Below are 18,724 nucleotides of genomic sequence, written 5' to 3'. Positions count from 1 at the left end.
TTGACCAGGCAGTTAAAAGGCCAGGTTCTTCCATAGGAGCAGAACCCACCTGGTTCTTTCTTTCATTATTAAAACAAAATTTATTATATCTTTTTATACATTAAAATTAATAAAATGATCATATTTGCACCTTGATATTTGCTCTGAATTAACAAACGCTTATTTGCTTTATTACTGTAGATGGCCACCTTTTTTGACCTTTTAAGCTGGTAAGGATTCAGAAAGCAAAAGCTTACTTGCACTGCCAGACACAGTTCCAGTCACTGAGGGCAGGGTGGGGTTTGTCCTCGATCATCTGCCCATCCTCCTCTTCTATTAGGGCATCTGTCAGTGGAGGAGCCCACAGCTGGAGACGCTCAGTCGCTGCCAGGATACGGTTCCCTGAAGTCACAAAAGCACTTCATTACACACCCCATGTCCCACAATGACTTTTACAGCACACAGAGGAACATGCACAGTGTCATCAAACACATATGTCAATACAAACAAATCATATGAGCACAGGACGGAAGCTGTGTTTAATGTGGGTCATTTTTTTCATTTCTCTAGACAGAGGTTAAAACACAGAAAGCATATGTGTACCTTGTGGGTCCCAGGCGAGGTTGTAGGTGATGGCATCAAGAAAGAACTGTCCTGTCTTTTGCCACTGGTAATTAAGTTGCTATAAGTCGGTGGACAGGGGGGGGACACACCATGCAATGTTATTTTCACACAATCTAATTAAAATCCACTGAATGCCAACTGAAATCCTGAAATTTCTATAACATGCTGATATCCATACTCACCTTGTGGCGTTTATTTGGATTGATGGAAAGAGGTTCGAAGATGCAGACTGTGTTTCCATAAGAAGCAGCAATCTAAAAATAAAGAGCCATGTTCATCATCACAGCATTACTCACCCCATCAGTGCTTCTGCACAGTCATTCCCAGAGGACAGAGAGAGAGGTAGATGGAGGGGAGGGGGAGGGAAGCAAGGGAGCAGACAAAGCTTGGCCAATACAGGATAATTGCAAACAGGGCTAAATGTTCCTGATTCTGCACAACATAATTGATCATATTTTCTGCTTTCACAGAAGGACAAAAACTGTGTGCGAATGAATCTTGAGGGTGTAATGAACACTTACCCTGCCAAGCTGGTGGGAGCACTCCACACAGCCCACCTGTATGTTTCCATTCTGAGCTCCTGGGATGATCTGAACACAGTCAAAGTCACTAGCCAAGATAACCACATCGCATCCTGATCCGTAGGCCTGGAAACAAGACGAGGAAGCAGGAAAGAAGATTGAAAGGTTTTGATTAACACACTTAAAATCCATAGACACATTTTAAAGGTACACTATGCAACCGGTGTTGATTTTCCAGTGAGGCTCCCTCCAGAGGGCGAAAGTAAAAGTGCACTGTCGTAAATATGCACAGCTGTTCTCCTGGTTTCTCCGTCAAGCCAGGCGCGGTTGTTTTGAGCTTAGCAGTGAATGACTAATGCTGCGTTCACACTGGACGTAGCTGGCGCGACAGAAGCAGCGAGTTTACATGCAAAGTCAATGGTTGACGCGCGTCAAGGCGCAACAAAAGGTCCCGCGGCGCGTTTTGAGCACCAGGCGCAGCACGTCTGAGCAGCTGAAGCAGCGCGTCGGGTGCGTTTAACGCAGGGAGAGAGACACAGCGCTGATGATCTCTCCTCTTAAACAGTTTATTGACGCCTAAATTAACTTAAAATGCAGAAATCTGCCGGCAGAATATGCAGTTTGGATTATTTAGATGAAAAACACCTACCAGCTGCCGCGGTGAACCGCTGCTGATGAAGGGATCCATACTGTTGGCGCCCCGCTGGTATGTGGGGGTCTGAGCGGCTCCGACAGAAAAAATATTGAAGGCAGGATAATAATCTGAATGAACTGACTGCACTGATTACGTTTTCAGGTGTATTTTCTCATTTAAACACATATTAAAACTACTTTATTCCAAATGATCACAGCAAATATAGCTGCAAGGCAGAGAAAGGATAGTGAAGCTCCGCCCAACGCGCGTCAGACACACTTTTGCACCGCACAGCCAGAGCGTCAGAACTAACTGGTTCAAGCAGCAAAAATGAAGCAGCAGACACGACTTTGCTGCTTTTGCTGCGTGAACGTAGCATAACTGCACAAGGATCGCCACTGTGCTAGCAACGAGAATGCTTTTAACTGGGGGGTTTAGCAGTTCTCGGCCGTAAAGCAAGACTGACTCTCATGAGACTTCTGAGCCTGTGGGTGCGGGTCGGTGCTCCTGCAGTTGCAAGTGCAGTATTTCCCCCACAGACCACCAGGGCGGCCGAGAATACCTTTGTTCAACCTGAAATGACTCATTTAATCATCCAAAACGTTATGGAACACATTAATTAACTGAAAAATGTTGCATAGTGTCCCTTTAACACAAGCTGATCTAGTATGTTTTATTTCTTTACATCTGTCTACATGTTTTTCAAGACTTTCAATTTCCATGCGAACCAATGAAAACATTGATTGTACAATCCATGCAGAGGTAAGGCCTCACGTGCTTTTTAATACGCAACCACACATACGCCGCGTGGGAGTCTATTGTGCACCTGTCGTCATGACTCACATAGCCAGCTGTGCTGTGCATTTCATTCAATTCAGTTTATTTAGTAAATTAAGAAAGAAGAAATAACTGGGGGTATCTTTGGCTCAGATAATCCACCAATTTTCCATTTTGAGAAAAAAACAAAACATTTTACAATCCAAAAACATTTGTCGAATATTTAAATAACTAATATCTGGAATTGGGGCAGAGTGTAGACCCATAACCTGCCAATGAAGTCATCTGCAGGTAGAAATAGGGCATAAAAGCAAGAGTTCAGATTTATTCTTATTATTAAAGACTAAAATGGATTTTACTAAAAATAAAAGTTATTTAAAAAAATACTGACTATGAAAATCATAGAAGCAGTAAAAACAGCAGCAGGCATTAACAGACTTCTTCAAAAGAACCAAACTGCAAAGTTTGAGGATAAAAGTACAATAGCTTAATACAAGAAGCAGGAGATAAGGATACGTTTTTAACCTGGGCTGCAACTAACGATTATTTTGCTAATCGAATGATCTGTCGATTATTTTTTGGAATGAATTTAGATTTATTAAGTAATCGGATAATAAAAAGTTCCTTGGAGAAGATTTTGTTACTTTAAAATTAAAGCAGAAGAAACTAAAACTTTCCTACTTGAGTTCTGGATAGAGCATATTGACTGAAGAAAATGTTGTCAAATACAAGGTACAGATTTTTTGGGGGGGTTACTGCTCTCAGTGGGTTTCTCTGTCAGCAAAATCTTGTTTTACAGTCTCAATTCTCCAGTTAAGGATTAATTAGTCAACGATTTTTTCAATAATCAATCACAAATACTAGTTTTAGCCCTAGTAATAACACAATATATTTTAAGCACAATATTTTCGGATATCCAGTGTTATTTTGATAAAATGACGGGTTGAAAGAAAAGCAGTTATTCTTGCAACACATACTGGTCTAAAGATCCTGAACCTAAATCCACAGCTAGGCATGACAAAATAATGGTATTTAGTCAAATCTTCAAAGTATATTTATTGAAAACATTATCCACTAGACTTTGTTTCCAAGCTTGAAGCCATTTTGCTTCCCATCCAGGAAGCTTTTTCAATTCAAAATGTCAGAAATAGCATTCAGTTAAAGGTTTATTGATACTCTTGTAACAACAGCAGAGGAAAAAATTGTTGAAACAGCATCATCCATAAACTGAACTATGGAGCGGATGTCTGTCTGTGTATTGTTTCTTAGAGATGAGTGGCACATTTCCTCCCAGCTTATTTTGCATGTTGGGTTACTTTTCCCATCTACTTTGTAGGAAAAGCCTTGTAAACAAAGCCACCTGTTTATGCTTGTAAATGTTTTCTTATTTCACAAATAAAAAGACTGAATGTAATCTGCATCTATAAAAAATGTATTTTTCAGTGAATTTTGAATGTAAGCACTAAAAATAAAAAAAAACCCACATAACTGACATAAAAATATATATTTTAAATATAAAGTTAATGATTTGGTGATGGAAAAGGCATGCTTCATCACAAATTTGTAGAAGCTGCCAAACATCATAGATACATTTTGGGACTTCGTCCCTTATAGTAGATTCTTAACTACTTAATATCTTTTTTCCTGAGTAAAACGTCCTGGTTTCCATGTCTCTCTCTCTCTCTCTCTCTCTTTTTTACTCCTTTCTCTACTTCTCCTAACATTTGCAAAGAAGAGGCAGAATATGTTAAACAGTGGAGAGGATTCTGAAAAGGGTTTCCATTGGTTTTACCATCTTTTATATGACAGTTATAAATGTGGAATCAATCAAAAACAAAAACATGAATGCTACTATTCCTGAGAGGCCTGATTCCAGAATATTATTGATTTGATGAAATAGTTGAAACCTATAAATAATCATGCTGATTTAGTTAGACAAAAACAAGAAACAATAAGGACGATTATTTTTTTTAAAGGAAGTTAATTTTTATAAAGTTAAGGAAAATCTAACATCTAACAGACAACATTAATATTAAACAAAACATAGCAGTTATATAAAGCAAATCCCCCTCTCTGCAATAAACATAACATTTGCTTCCTTTACCAGAATGACTGGGACGCCCAGGTTAGAGCATGGACAGGGAGGTAAATTGATCTAACAGTAGTTAGAGCTGTCACCTTGCATACAATAGGAGGATGGCAGAGATGATAGCAGCACCTGGTAGACAGGAGAGCTGGCTTTGCAGCAACCGTACAGAAGGAGAATGACTTGTGTCTTTCATTATTCAGGAGAACAGGAGGAGAAGCTGAGAACTGCTGGGTCACAGAGCAGGACACCACCAGAGCCAGTCGGTGAAGTTAATACTGGAGTCTGCTACTGGCTCATGTTTGGTCCTGAATGAGATTTAGGTGTCAGGATGTAGACAGAACTGAGGCAGCTGCAGTGGGTGCTTTACTATTACTGCAACGTTTGGACCGGCACATTACAGCAGAAATTAAAAGCAGTCACCGTCACGCACCGCCTAGGACGGCTCTGCACCTTTCTTTCTTATTCACACACGCAAGTTTAAGTGTGAGCCCATTCTACCGTGCCTGTCAGCAGCACACCCTCACACCTTGGACATGCTAAGCTTCAGTGAGCTTGCATTCCAAACAAGGATTTATCATTTCTTTTTTCACATTCAGCACAAGAGAAAACATGTTAAAGGCATTGTGGGGATCAAAAGGAATACACAAACAGTTGCTTAAGGGTTGTTTGAAGATGAATATACTTAATTGCAGCAGATTTCAATACAGATATAGACTTTAACGGAAATATCTTGCCTGTAGGACCCACTGAAATTTGCATCTACAGATAAGAGGGTTTTATATTCATTAAACTCTCTGTATTGCAATTCATTGCCGACTGCTTTAAATTGCAGCAGAGTATGCTTTCATTTCAGCGCCTCACGTGACAGTTGGTTTGTGTGTGGAAGAAGCAGGGGTGTTAACTGGTGGAGAGTGTTTACTAAAGGGAAAAAATCCAATTATGTACGTGTTGAAATTACTAAAAATAAAAGGTCTGAAAATAATGTTATAATCATCTTCTCTCTTTAGATAACATAAATTTTACCACATGATGGTGATAGATAGTTTGCAGATTCAAAATTTAGATTCCAAAAAATTCATGACTGCAAAAGTTTAGATATTAAATATGATCATTAGAAGGAAACGATAGCACCTGAACCTACCTTATGCCTGTCACAAACCATTACATCATCTACTTATTTCTGCTTCTCATATTTGGGTTGTTCAGTATTTTGAAGAATAATGAGGATACAGAGCATTGATCCTATCAAAGGAATGTCAAATTAGCTAAATATCACTATGTGAGGATTTTATATTTTATCGTGTGTCAATTTTATGCAGTCCTGATTCCTGTTTTGGTCCACCTTGATCAGTGACATCCTGCTGGTACAACACAAAGCAAAATATTGAGAGAAAAAAAAGCCGATAATGTAGTTATGAAACATCCACAGAGCAATGCCTCATTTTCATACTGCAAACGTTAATTACCAACTGACTAAAACAATGACTGGGTAAAATGGGCATCATCTATTGTAAAGAGCAAGATGCATAAAGAAACATAAGAAAATTAAGAAACTGACTATGAACCATGTTTTTTGCTTTTTAAGTTAAGACAATGCATCAACTAGAAACATGTACTATATAGCTTGTATAAACATTCAGTTTTGCTTTAGAAAATAAATTCTCTGTTTTATTTACACAATATATCCAGATATATACTGGATATGTTGTAATACTAAGCAGAGTCAAGGACAATGAACTGCAAATTAACACTACATGTTAAATGCAGCCATTTTTGAAAAGCTCACCAAGCTTTTTTAGCTAATGCTTCTATTGCACCTAAACATTTGTGCTGCTGTATGTTTTTTTGGGCGGGGGCTTTTTTGACCTACTTTAGCATTCTCTCCTTATCGTTCTTTAAAAGCTATGTCAGCAAACTCTGGTATTCTGAGAGATAGCAAAGGTAAACTATCACAGGACAAACAGCTGCCTTTTAAAATCTGTGTATTTTCAACAAAAGGAGAAAATGGAGTCATGTGTTTTGATGTACACGGATAAGAGGAAGGAGAACAATAAAACACTTCTGCTAGAATTTCACCACAAACTGCCTCTTTCCCATGACTAAAAAGCAAATGTTCCACCAACTATAAGCTGGCAGCCTTTGAGGGAATATTTTTGATTGATCAGGTCTGGCCTAGTAAACTGTGGTTATACTCTGAGTTTTTCAGTTAGAGTTTTTCACTAGAACCTGTACTTTGACCCTCTGTCCACAGTTATATCTTTGGAGCCTTGCTTTTTTTCTGTGTTTCGCATGACAGCAACAAAACAGATTTGTACAATAATTAAACTGGAGATTTGGACCTAATTATCATTAGATCAGTGCAGCCAGTCCAAAAGTCCACGTTGGACATTTAGATCGGCTGCACTGATCAAGTCGCCTGCATTTCTGTCAGGTTTTTAACTCTAAAAGCTGGTTTAATTTCAAATGCACTTAAATTCAATGATTTACAGCTATCTGATTTTCATTCTTTTAAGAAGCTTTGCTTTGTTTATTAGTAAAATTTAGATACCAAAAGGACTCACCGAGCAGCCAGGCTATACCGTTCAGCTTTACACAAAAGGTAATTGTATACATAGAGCTCGCACAGCTGACTTGGCTTTCACCATGAAGCTTAAAATGCACTGCACCTGCTCCCATACACTCACTATTTACAATTTCCCCTTATCACAATATTCCTACAAACAGGACATATAACAGTGGCCTCTTTGTGCAGCCAACTATAAGATTGTGTACATGCACAATCTACAAATTAAAGGTGAAAAAGAAAATGCTCTGCCGCATTCACTGCAAGATAAAGTGTGAAATTATGCAAGAAATTGCTGTTTTTATCTAGTTTAGATTTACAAAAGTGATTAAATTACTCATATTCCATTAAAATTGCAGTATAACAGATCAGTTAAAAGTTTTCAGTAGTTATGTTGCAGTTAATCAATGAAACAATATAGAAGAACAAATCAATTTACCAGATAATGAAATGAGCTACTTTTATCTTGATTGGCTTCAGCTATAAGGGCAGGTAGATCAAATGAAAATTTTTATTTTTTTTCTCCTAGTCATTAAATGCATCAAAACTAAAGCCTTGAAGTAGTTTCAGTCGCAGACAAACTGGCTCTCTGTCGTGTTATTTAAAATAGCACAACAGATTAAGTATTTGTACTTAAACCTTCACAGGTATTTTTGGTGGTTGAACGGTGGCTACCTTGATGGAATTTCTTTCGGTTCAAACATGCTGGAACCTGCCAACATCACAGGTATAGGGAATCATCTGCATAGTCCCAAATTTGGGTATAAATGCAACTCACTCAGTCGTACGCCTCTATAGCTACTCATTCTGTCATCCATCACCTTAGGGTATGCCTAAGTCGACACCTTAAAGCAAGAGGCTCGAATTGAAACCCAAACTTACTGAGCTCCACAGAGCCTGCCTGGACCTCCAGTGATGAGGATAAAAACTACTCCCCCACAAAATAACCATCCATGGCATCTCTACTGACATCCTCCTGCTCACTATCCACTTTTCAATATGGCTAGGCTGAGCTATCTAGCTTTTTGTAGTCTGTTTTTACCTCAAATTGTGTCAAATCATAGGCTGGCCCTAGACAAACTTTTTTCTGACCTGAAGCCAGTGCAGCGAGCGCTACCAAGACAGGGGAGGCCAGGATGAGCTACTTATGTATTAGTAAGTTGTATTTATACCTAAATGAGGAGCTATGGTGACAAATGCATGTCCCAGTGATGTAGACATGTAGCAGCATGTACTGTTTAAACCAATAGGAAAATTCATCTACAATAGCTACCTTATGACTGCCTTGGGCAGGCTAGAGGTGGTTTTATGACGAATACTGCAGAACTAAAACATATCTCAGACAAAAATACAAAAAATGGGCAAAGTAACATCAGAAACCCATAAACCCAATGTAACTGACAAAAAGTAGCTTTTTGGGCTAGTTACAATTTAGTAGCATAACAATACATGCTTTGATGGTTGAATTGGGATAATCTTGCGGTTCTTTCATTTGCTGTTAGATGTAATTTTGCTACTTCTTTCAATGATCCTGCAGCACACATGTTTTTTCCCTTTTTATCTGTTCAAAATCTAGAAAAAAAAAAAACATCAGAATCAGCAGATTAGAGCTTGGGCAAAACTATAGTGAATATCAGCCAGCAAAAAAAAAAAAAAGCCTCACATCTCATTATGTCTTAATTTATGAATCTGACTGTATGATCTGGTTGAATTGTCTCTCTAAAGTGCTTGAGATGACATGTGTTCTGAATTGGCGCTATATAAATAAGCTAAATTGAACTGAATTACTTAATGTTAACCTTGTAAACCTTCACTCAAAAGTGATGAAGACACATTTTCAAATGGATCACCTGTTTGGTCCATGTCGAAGTTCTGATTAGCATTACTCAAGCCAATTACATAATCCAAGAAAGCACGCTCTTGTCTGTTTCAAGTGGATTAAACAGCTCTGGTGTGAAAGCAATATCATCTGCATCAAGATTTAGTGCTTGGCACATCTGTAGAAGCTGAATGCTTATAACAATAGTGTGGACCTTACGGCTGTGCTCGATGCTTAAGTCTTTTTTTGTTCTTTATCAGCTATTTGGGGGAAATAATACATGCATGAGGCTGCGTGCTTTAAAGGTACACTATGCAACCGGTGTTGATTTTCCAGTGAGGCTCCCTCCAGAGGGCGAAAGTAAAAGTGCACTGTCGTAAATATGCACAGCTGTTCTCCTGGTTTCTCCGTCAAGCCAGGCGCGGTTGTTTTGAGCTTAGCAGCGAATGACTAATGCTGCGTTCACACTGGACGTAGCTGGCGCGACAGAAGCAGCGAGTTTACATGCAAAGTCAATGGTTGACGCGCGTCAAGGCGCAACAAAAGGTCCCGCGGCGCGTTTTGAGCACCAGGCGCAGCACGTCTGAGCAGCTGAAGCAGCGCGTCGGGTGCGTTTAACGCAGGGAGAGAGACACAGCGCTGATGATCACTCCTCTTAAACAGTTTATTGACGCCTAAATTAACTTAAAATGCAGAAATCTGCCGGCAGAATATGCAGTTTGGATTATTTAGATGAAAAACACCTACCAGCTGCAGTGGTGAACCGCTGCTGACGAAGGGATCCATACTGTTGGCGCCCCGCTGGTATGTGGGGGTCTGAGCGGCTCCGACAGAAAAAATATTGAAGGCAGGATAATAATCTGAATGAACTGACGGCACTGATTACGTTTTCAGGTGTATTTTCTCACTTAAACACATATTAAAACTACTTTATTCCCACTGATCACAGCAAATATAGCTGCAAGGCAGAGAAAGGATAGTGAAGCTCCGCCCAACGCGCCTCAGACACAGCCGGAGCAGCAAAGCTGCTTCAGCCACGAGTCAGAACTAACTGGTACAAGCAGCAAAAAAGAAGCAGCAGACGCGATTTTGCTGCTTTTGCTGCGTGAACGTAGCATAACTGCACAAAGATCGCCACTGTGCTAGCAACGAGAATCCTTTTAACTGGGGGGTGTAGCAGTTCTCGCCATAAAGCAAGACTGACTCTCACGAGACTTCTGAGCCTGTGGGTGCGGGTCGGTGCTCCTGCAGTTGCAAGTGCAGTATTTCCCCCACAGACCACCAGGGCGGCCGAGAATACCTTTGTTCAACCTGAAATGACTCATTTAATCATCCAAAACGTTATGGAACACATTAATTAACTGAAAAATGTTGCATAGTGTCCCTTTAAGGCTGTCATTAGTACAATAACTGCTGACAATAACGACAGGAAAACACCATTAAATAATCTTTCAATCCAGTTTTATCACAACAAAAAGATCATGAACAAGTGTTTTGTTGTACATGTCCATGGACTGACAAGCAACTCCTACCACTTTGAAAAAACTACTTCCTTAGAGATAACCAACAACACATTAGCATTATGTGTTTCCTTTAGTCTTTTCTGTCTCAGTTATGTATGACAAAAAGGCCTTAACCAGTCTGGATGCAGGCTAAAAAAAACACAATCTCACAGGTCAGTCAAGGTTCATCTCCTGATTAAACTTAAAGACACTCCTAATAGTGTCTAAGAGAACGAATTTAGTCATGAAATACTATGAATGCCAAACCGAAGCTTGTCCGTTCTTTAACCATGTACGTTTTGCATTTGAGAGTGTGTGTTTTGTCAGGGTCAAGCCTGGGAGCCTCGGGGGTCAGTGTGAGTGTAAACACATTGGACATGATGTCTACACTGTTAAAAAAGTAAATGGCAATTGTTGTTCTAACACACAATTGTATTGTAATCCGACTCAGAAATATAAATTTGACATCTAACAAATAAATACACGTTTGCCCAACTCAAATTCTCAGAAGTTGGTTTAACAAGGAGTTTTAAATCGCCTATACAAGATTTTTTGAGTTCCCTCAACTGTAAACTCATGGGCATGCGCACTGCTTATGTTCATGGACACGCCCACTACGGTACGGGGTTTCCTATCCCTTTCTTCAAGGGCACAGCCTTTTTCCCTCGTGTTTGAGAAGATTGGCGGACATTGTGATTTTATGCATCTGGAGAACCACGGAGGAATGACCCTGGGACCTTACCAGTTTTCCCGGTGAGTGCTGCAAAGTACAGACAGTTAGCGGTTAGCTCCGTGAGTTAGCATTCCCTTGTGGTGTATTGCCACCGAGTTGAAGCATGAGTTCACATGTTTTTCACGTTCTGATGAAAGGAAAAGCAGCGCACGTGCGCGTTTATAATGCGCGTGTGCGCGTGCGTGTTTGTGCCGCGCATGTGCGGGTGAGTGTTTATGCATAGAGAAAAGAGTGTGCCTGATATTTTCATTGTACAAATGAAAAGAGACATTAAGTTGAGTGTAATAACTTATTAAATTTCTAAATTGTTTTATGTAGTGCAGTGTTGTTGCACTCAGGCACAGAATATTACAAGACTACATTATTTTACTTTCTTAATCCGATGTGGGTATTTACTGTTATTTACATTATTTACATGTGGATTTTTTGCTTTCATGATTTTATTTGCTTTACAAGAAAAACAGTGACATAACCCTGTAATGCAGCAGTTAATTCGTAATGAGTTAGAAAAGTTACATTACACACTGAAATTTATCATACTTGGAGAGATATAAACTGTACAGTTAAGAACAAGAAGTGAATGGATTTAACTAAGCCCTGTTGTGCTATGCAGGCTGGGTTTTTTGGATACCCTGGATTCTGGATTCTCTCCTTAAATGGAGATGGCGAGCCAACCGTGTGAACATCTGGATTTGGACTGAAGAGAAGGATTTGGACTGAAGAGGACTTTCTTTTTTTGCATTCATCGTCCTGTCGGAGTGGTAGGACTAAAAAGAAAAACTCAGAGATAAAAAGGGAAAACCTTTTTCTTTTTCCGTTGGGAAACAAGACATTTTATTTCATTTTATTTTTTTTAAAAGGGTGCACCCAATTTAAAGAGACTACAATTGAAAAAAACAAACTGAAGGCCGTCCAAATTTGTAAAACTGTTATTTTTTCATATATGTTAATACACTTACTTCACAAAAAATTACCTGTGTGTTTTCCTCTTACTAAAATGGTGTCTTACTGTTTTTTCCCTCATCATCACTCTTACGAATCTAGAACATTCTGGTCCAGTGTCAGGTTACTTTGATCTGTGCAGTTAAGATTATGTTGTTGAACATGGTTTTATACTGTATCTATTGATGCAATGTTTGGCTTGAAGCAATAAAAATGTTGTATTAACATAATTTTTTGTGTGTTGAATGATTGGTAGTGAAGACGATTGGTAGGACTAAAAAAACTGAGTTGATAGAACTCAACTTGCAGATAACACTACAAAATCTGAGTTTGTAGAACTCAAAATCTATATGTCAAACTCATAAAACAAAGTTGATAGAACTCAGAACTTAAAGGTGAAACTCAAAAACCTAAGTTGGTAGAACTCAAAATTTCTATGTAACACTCCAAAAACCTAAGTTGGCAGAACTCAAAAATCTTTGTAAACTCAACCAAAGTGAATTTAAGTAAGGAAAACTCAAAAAACCAAATGCATCACGTTGCCTAGAAAATGTAAGTTCTGTCAACCTCTATTTTTTTTTCAGTGTAGTGCTCTTCAAATACCCTCTCAAACACAGAAAAGAAAACACCAGACATAGAAATCAGGCCCCTGTAGCAACTAGCAAGGCTTCAGCTTTACAGCAGACACTGTCCTTTGCTGTTGAGCAGATATGACCGCAGGTACAACACCCCTCCTCTTTTACATTTCAACTGATTTCATCTGGAAGCAGGGTTTTAGGGGAAATTTGGACGAAGGTGCAGTTTTAACTATGATAAACTATACATTTATCTCCTATAGTCAATCAGGTTGGAGAAAACAGAAAAGGAGGAACATTGATTTGTCTCTTAAAAGTTGTATTTTAATGAATAACCAATGAATTACCCCCTAATAGGTGTTTAACAACAGATGAAATGCTCAAAGCACTACTGCAGATCTACAGTGGGTTTTTTTTTTGTGTGAACATATAATAAAGAATTTCTAAAAACACAAAAGATGCAAGTCATGCAAATACATGTCTGTTTTACTCCACATGCAGCGACCACTGTTTAGAACAACACACCTGACTGTTTAGCTTTTTTTCCACCTTTGCTTTTCTAGTCTCGGTTTGATATTTTCTTACAAAGTGTTGATAACTTACTCTCCAGGTGCACAGTATTTAAATTGTTAAAACACAGTACAGTATTTTATTTTTTTGTCTCTTTAGTATTACTATTATTTTATTCTTTTTGTATGTATTTGTATAAGGTCCACATTTGTGTGACAATGTTTTTCTACAATCTTTTTGACCTCATTTATCCCCATTGTGGAACAACAAAGGCATATTCTATTCTATTTTATATTATATTCTATTCTATAAGGATCATACAGGTATTGCTAACACTGCTGACTCATATTTCCTTGGTTTTGCTGTTTACACTCGTTGCTTTGCTATTTAATAATAAAAAAGAAAGAAGTAAAAAAAACATATCTGGGGGTAAGGGCTCATTGCATACCAAAGACAGTATATTTCTGCTATCTCTCAGGGCACAAAATGGAATATTGATTTGTCTCTGTGTGCCTCAAGTAGATAGCACAGAGAGTAATTTTGGGAAGAGGCCAGACGACAGACTGACACATTGATTTTTACATTTCAAAGAGGTCAACAAATTCCAGAAACTGATTGTCTTTTTGTGTTTGTTTGTTTAATCAGCATGTTTATAAAACAGGTTTTACACTGAAAAGACAGAAACTATGTATTAGTTAGTAATAAATATTCATAATCCAATAAATACAAACATAAAAACAAAGAATATTTTGAAAAAAAGAAATAAAATAGTGCCATTCAGCCTTTTAGCGCATGTATCCATATATGGCTCTCTACGTCACGGCAGCTGATGCTGGGATGACAGCGGGCTATTAATCCGCGAGGAGGATTTAACGCCAAATGCGCTCCTAACCCCTCCAGATACCACAGCACACGTCGCTTAAATTCTACAATGTTGCCGAATGTCGTCAAGCCCACTTTCTTCATCAAATTAACCTGCATCATTTAGTCGGGATGTGTCCCGTAGTTAGTAAACATGTTTCCTCAATAACCGTTCGGCTGCGCAAAAAGGGATTCCCTTGCGGTATTTCTAACGTTCTAAGATTTAGCCAAAAGGTCACCATAGTTCCCATGTCTTGGGTTGTTAGGTATTAAAAGACGTCCGATATTTTAAACATTAAGCATCTAAATGACTAACTAGAAGTGGGAGTAAATCAAACAGAATGTGATAAGGATGCTCCTTGAAGTCTGGACTCTGAATATGTCTGCTAGCTGGTGCTGAAGCTCGCGCCCCAGCCCGGTTTACGGTGAACGTAACGTCAGCTGGCGAACCGTAGCTAGCTAGTCAACGCTTAGCCGCAACCGCTGTCATTCTGAGCAAACAATAAAACCCATAAAGCCTTACCGTGAAGGGAGTGTCATTAACACTGCCGACGGAGTAGCAACAATCTCCCGGGTTCACCGCTCCCGTCAGTACCTGGTGCAGATGCATTTTCCTTCTATTTCAGCAGCAGATGGGTTCTTTAATTATTTACAACGAGTCCACCCTTTCGGTTTCTCCATCTAGCATCGACTGGGAATTCCATCAGTAATGCTAACGCCGTCCTTGGCCTGACAGTGTCCTCGGTGGGCGCGTGGATTATTAGCGCTTCGCCCGTGTGCGTGGGGTCCCATCGGCTCCTGGCATCTGGGTTAGGGACAGAAAACGAGGCGTCTGTGGCCCCTCGCCGACAACACCATCCTCACGATTGGTCGTGAGAGCCAAGGCAGCAGGATCTCTGCAACGATCCTGACATGCGCGTTCCCGACACTTGTCGAGGCACGACTGAACGGCCATAGATCTATAGAACCTAGATTGGGAAATAGACGTTTCTGAATAACGTCGGAAAATTTACCTGCATGAAGCCCCTCAATAACAAAATGTTTTTGTATTTATGAGAAAATATAACTAAAACAATTACACTATAGGGTTAAAATTATCTCTCTCATTGAGTATAGTATGTTCTATTGTTGATTTTCTATATTCACCTTGGCTTAGTTTTGTACAGGACATCATACATGTGTAAGTACATCTTCAAAAGCTAAAATAACTAAATAATAAAGATTTATATGTCATCACTGACTATAATTGTTGCGTTTTTACATTTTTTTAATTAATTGGGATAGAATAAGACTTGTTATAACTGAATGTAAGTCAGATATTAGACTGGTTCATGTGCTCCTAGGGCCTTAAAACTGAAAGTTTTTGATTTTGCCTAAACTTAGACTCTGATAGATTTTATTCCTAAAGCCTAATAGCTTATTGAGACAGAGGATGAGTTGATATATACACTGTAGTGGACTGTTTCTCTGGTTCAAAACTTCTAATATCAGGTCAATCTGAAAAAAACACGCAGAAAGAAAAGAGGATTAGAAAAAATTTATTTATACAATTACTTTAGTGTTTGGCATTCAGACCTTGGCAGGAAACATTAGTGCTGAATTTTGCTTTTATATGCAAGAACAGGAGTATAATTAAATTAAGTTTATTTATATAGATCATACAGTCAAATTGATTAAAAGTTTTTTATCTAAGGAAAACCAGTTGATTGCATCGACTTATTGACTCAAAGGCAATCTCTCACACTAAGCATGCTTTTAGTGACAGTGGAGAGGAAAAACTCCCTTTTAACAGGAAGAAACCTCCAGCAGAACCAGGCTCAGTGTGAGCGGCCATCTGTTGAGGCCGAGCGGGGTTCAAGGACAGAAGCAGAGATACAAATGCAGCTGTAAAAGGTGGTCCCGTCCAGGAAACTCACAGCCAGACAGATGAGTTCTGAGCCAGCTTTCATGTCAGAGGATGAAGAGAGCACATCAGTCACAGTCAGAGAAACGGGACTACACTGAAAACAGGCTGATAATCAATATCTATAAACAAATGTGTTGATGGCAGCAGCACAGCTGCTATTTCTCTCCAGTGTGGTGTCACAGCCAAACAAGAACAGACCAGGTGAAGCTACTATGAGAAAAAGCAGAGAAAGAATAACATTACAGATAGAATTAACAGGTTCTGCAGAGTGGGAGAATAGAGATAGAATGAAGCAGAATGATGGAAAAAGGGGTCCCTATGTCCTCCAGAAGTCTAAGCCTATAGCAGCATAAATATAGAGATAGCTAAGGATAACCTGAGCTATCTGAGAACAGGGATGTTTCCCCCCAGGCCTGAAACTGGTGATGAAGTGGAGATAGATGAAGTTGGTCAGTCCACGACTGCAGTATGGAGCAACATGTGAGCTGATACTTGTGCTTCACTAGGGGACCTGAAGATGGAAGTCCAGCTTGGATAACACAGGTTGCATTAACATGTCCATGATGAGCAAGCATGAAGAGACAGTGGAAAGGAAAAACTCCCCTTTGGGAAGAAACCTCTGGCAGAACCAGGCTTAACATGGCGGTCTTCTGCCGGACTGGTTTAGATGGGACATGTAATGAAGTAAGTGTCCAGAAGGAATGACACAGTGATGAAGCTTAGTTACGATGGTGGAGAAGGGGATGGAGGTGGGTTTAATCAGGGTCATCTGACCCGAAGTCAGATATAGAGTAACAACTGCCTGCGCTTGGGTAGCAGACTGAGACGGGGATTTGGAGACCCTTTTAAGATAAACTCAGGATGCTGATTGGCTTTAGTCGACATGTGGTTCAAAGCTGATTGGCCTTTGTTGGAGGCGGGTAAGGGTAAGTAATCAGTTTCTTCAATTGAACTTCCGCCTTGGCTCCATTTAAAAGTAAAGTTTGCATTGAAAATGAAAAAGCCCCCCACATTATGGAGCGAGAGCTATAGAGTACTTTCAAGGCAATGTTGCGAGACAATAGACCCAATAACCCGAATGCCACCATCAACACAACCTTGGCTTCCTCACCAACGCCATAGGCTGGCCATCCACAGGCCATGCATCACTGATGCAGTAATTCATGTAAAATAAGGCCCAACCCAGTGCTGACTGCATAGAACGTGTTTTCTAGATATGCACTTTTTACATTTCATAGAGTCAGCCTCTCGTCTCCCTTTCTGATCCCATTTCTTACCTGCTTCATTACTCCAAGAATTATAGTTGGAGGAATCTATAGTGGTGATACAAAACTGACAGTCCAAGCAGTGGCCTACTTATTCAAACCCTCCTGACATCATCAGGCAGAAGTTGCCTTCAAGCCACAATGATATGCAGGAGAAGGAGAGCACAAGCCAAATGGCAGAAACCCACAAAGAATGTAAGAATGTATTTTTGGATAAACGTTAATAGCCACAGTACAGTGTGCTTATGCATATATGACATTTGCTTAAACAGTGGGAATAAAATGTTTCTGATAATAAAACAATCATTGAACATTTTCTATCACCGCATTTACTATTTAATGTCCACAGCTTTCTTGCCAAATTCAGTTTATGATTTTAACAGATAGAAAAATGGATTAAGTAAAAGTAAAAGAACTGCTCTGTCTTTTAAACATGCTGTACATAAGTCTTTTTTCTTATTTTCAGCGAACATTGGACAGAAATACTGAGTAAATTTATGTTCAGAATGTGATAGACTCTTAATATAAATATTAATCAGAGGGGGAAAAAATTCTGGCATTCTGTTACCTATAGAGCCATGCAGTAAATTAAAAATCAATTAATTCCTGTCAGATATCTGCATCATTCTTCTCTTTATTATTTGAATAATTGTAAAGGGCAGCCTGCTGTGAGTAAATGTGACTAAGAATGGGATTTCTTTCCTTGAGGCTGAAGTTTTCGAAATGCTTTTCTTTTGTACTAAGAATGTAATTATCTGTTTTTCAGATAGTTTGCGACTGAAACTGATTTAATCAAATCAGAGAAAAGTTGATCAAGTTCCCAGCATGTTTATCCAGGTAAAGATTATATATCACCCAGATTTTGATATCTGTTTTAGATTTTAAAGAATCAGGCAATTCATGCCTAAGGATGGTAGATGTGTTCATTAGCTGGCCAAAAATGCTGTAATAAAAACATTTAGAAAACTGTAACATTAATGTTCTATTATTAGGAAACATACATGTTTTTGTACAGTAGAGTTAAACTGTAGGTAGACCTGACTATGTGAGTTAGATCAATTGTTTGTCCTCATGTTGCAGAAAGGGCAACGGAAAGTGGTTCCAGATTACTGTTGTTCGTAGTTCTTCTTGCATCATTTGGAGAGAAGGCTGGGATCTACAGAGTACAGAATTAAACACATTATAGATTTTTTAATTTCATGGTTGGCTGCTTGCTGTAGGGAGTTCCATTCTGACCCCTAAGGTGCAAAACATCCAGCTTCTTGTGGCACCAATGTAATCGACTCTCTACTGTTCCTAGACAGATGTGCCAGTGATGCTGATGTCATGTATAGAAAATAAACTGTTACTATTTGTAACCTGCAGTTAAAAACTATTTTGAAAGATTTGAAAATTAACAAATTTAAAGCTGTTGTGTGCTAATT

The 18,724-nt window shown here is 39.1% G+C and overlaps 1 protein-coding gene across 3 annotated transcripts in view; it reads right to left on the bottom strand.

Annotated features, from left to right (window-relative positions):
• Positions 1-15,039, bottom strand: part of dmxl2 (Dmx-like 2) — a 55,917-nt gene extending 40,878 nt beyond the window's left edge. For all 3 annotated transcript variants that reach the window (XM_038283398.1, XM_038283399.1, XM_038283400.1), the window contains exons 1-5: positions 14,653-15,039; positions 1,125-1,250; positions 786-857; positions 583-661; positions 237-381 (exon numbers count right to left, since the gene is read on the bottom strand). In XM_038283398.1, coding sequence (XP_038139326.1) covers positions 237-381; positions 583-661; positions 786-857; positions 1,125-1,250; positions 14,653-14,739 — 509 coding nt within the window. In that variant the 5' untranslated portion in view covers positions 14,740-15,039. The remainder of the gene's footprint in view (positions 1-236; positions 382-582; positions 662-785; positions 858-1,124; positions 1,251-14,652) is intronic.
• Positions 15,040-18,724: the final 3,685 nt, after the last annotated feature.

Source organism: Cyprinodon tularosa, unplaced genomic scaffold (assembly GCF_016077235.1).
Source record: "Cyprinodon tularosa strain WSP-4 unplaced genomic scaffold, ASM1607723v1 ctg193, whole genome shotgun sequence".
NCBI classification, from domain to species: Eukaryota; Metazoa; Chordata; class Actinopteri; order Cyprinodontiformes; family Cyprinodontidae; genus Cyprinodon; species Cyprinodon tularosa.
This window is presented reverse-complemented; position numbering and strand designations above follow the sequence as displayed.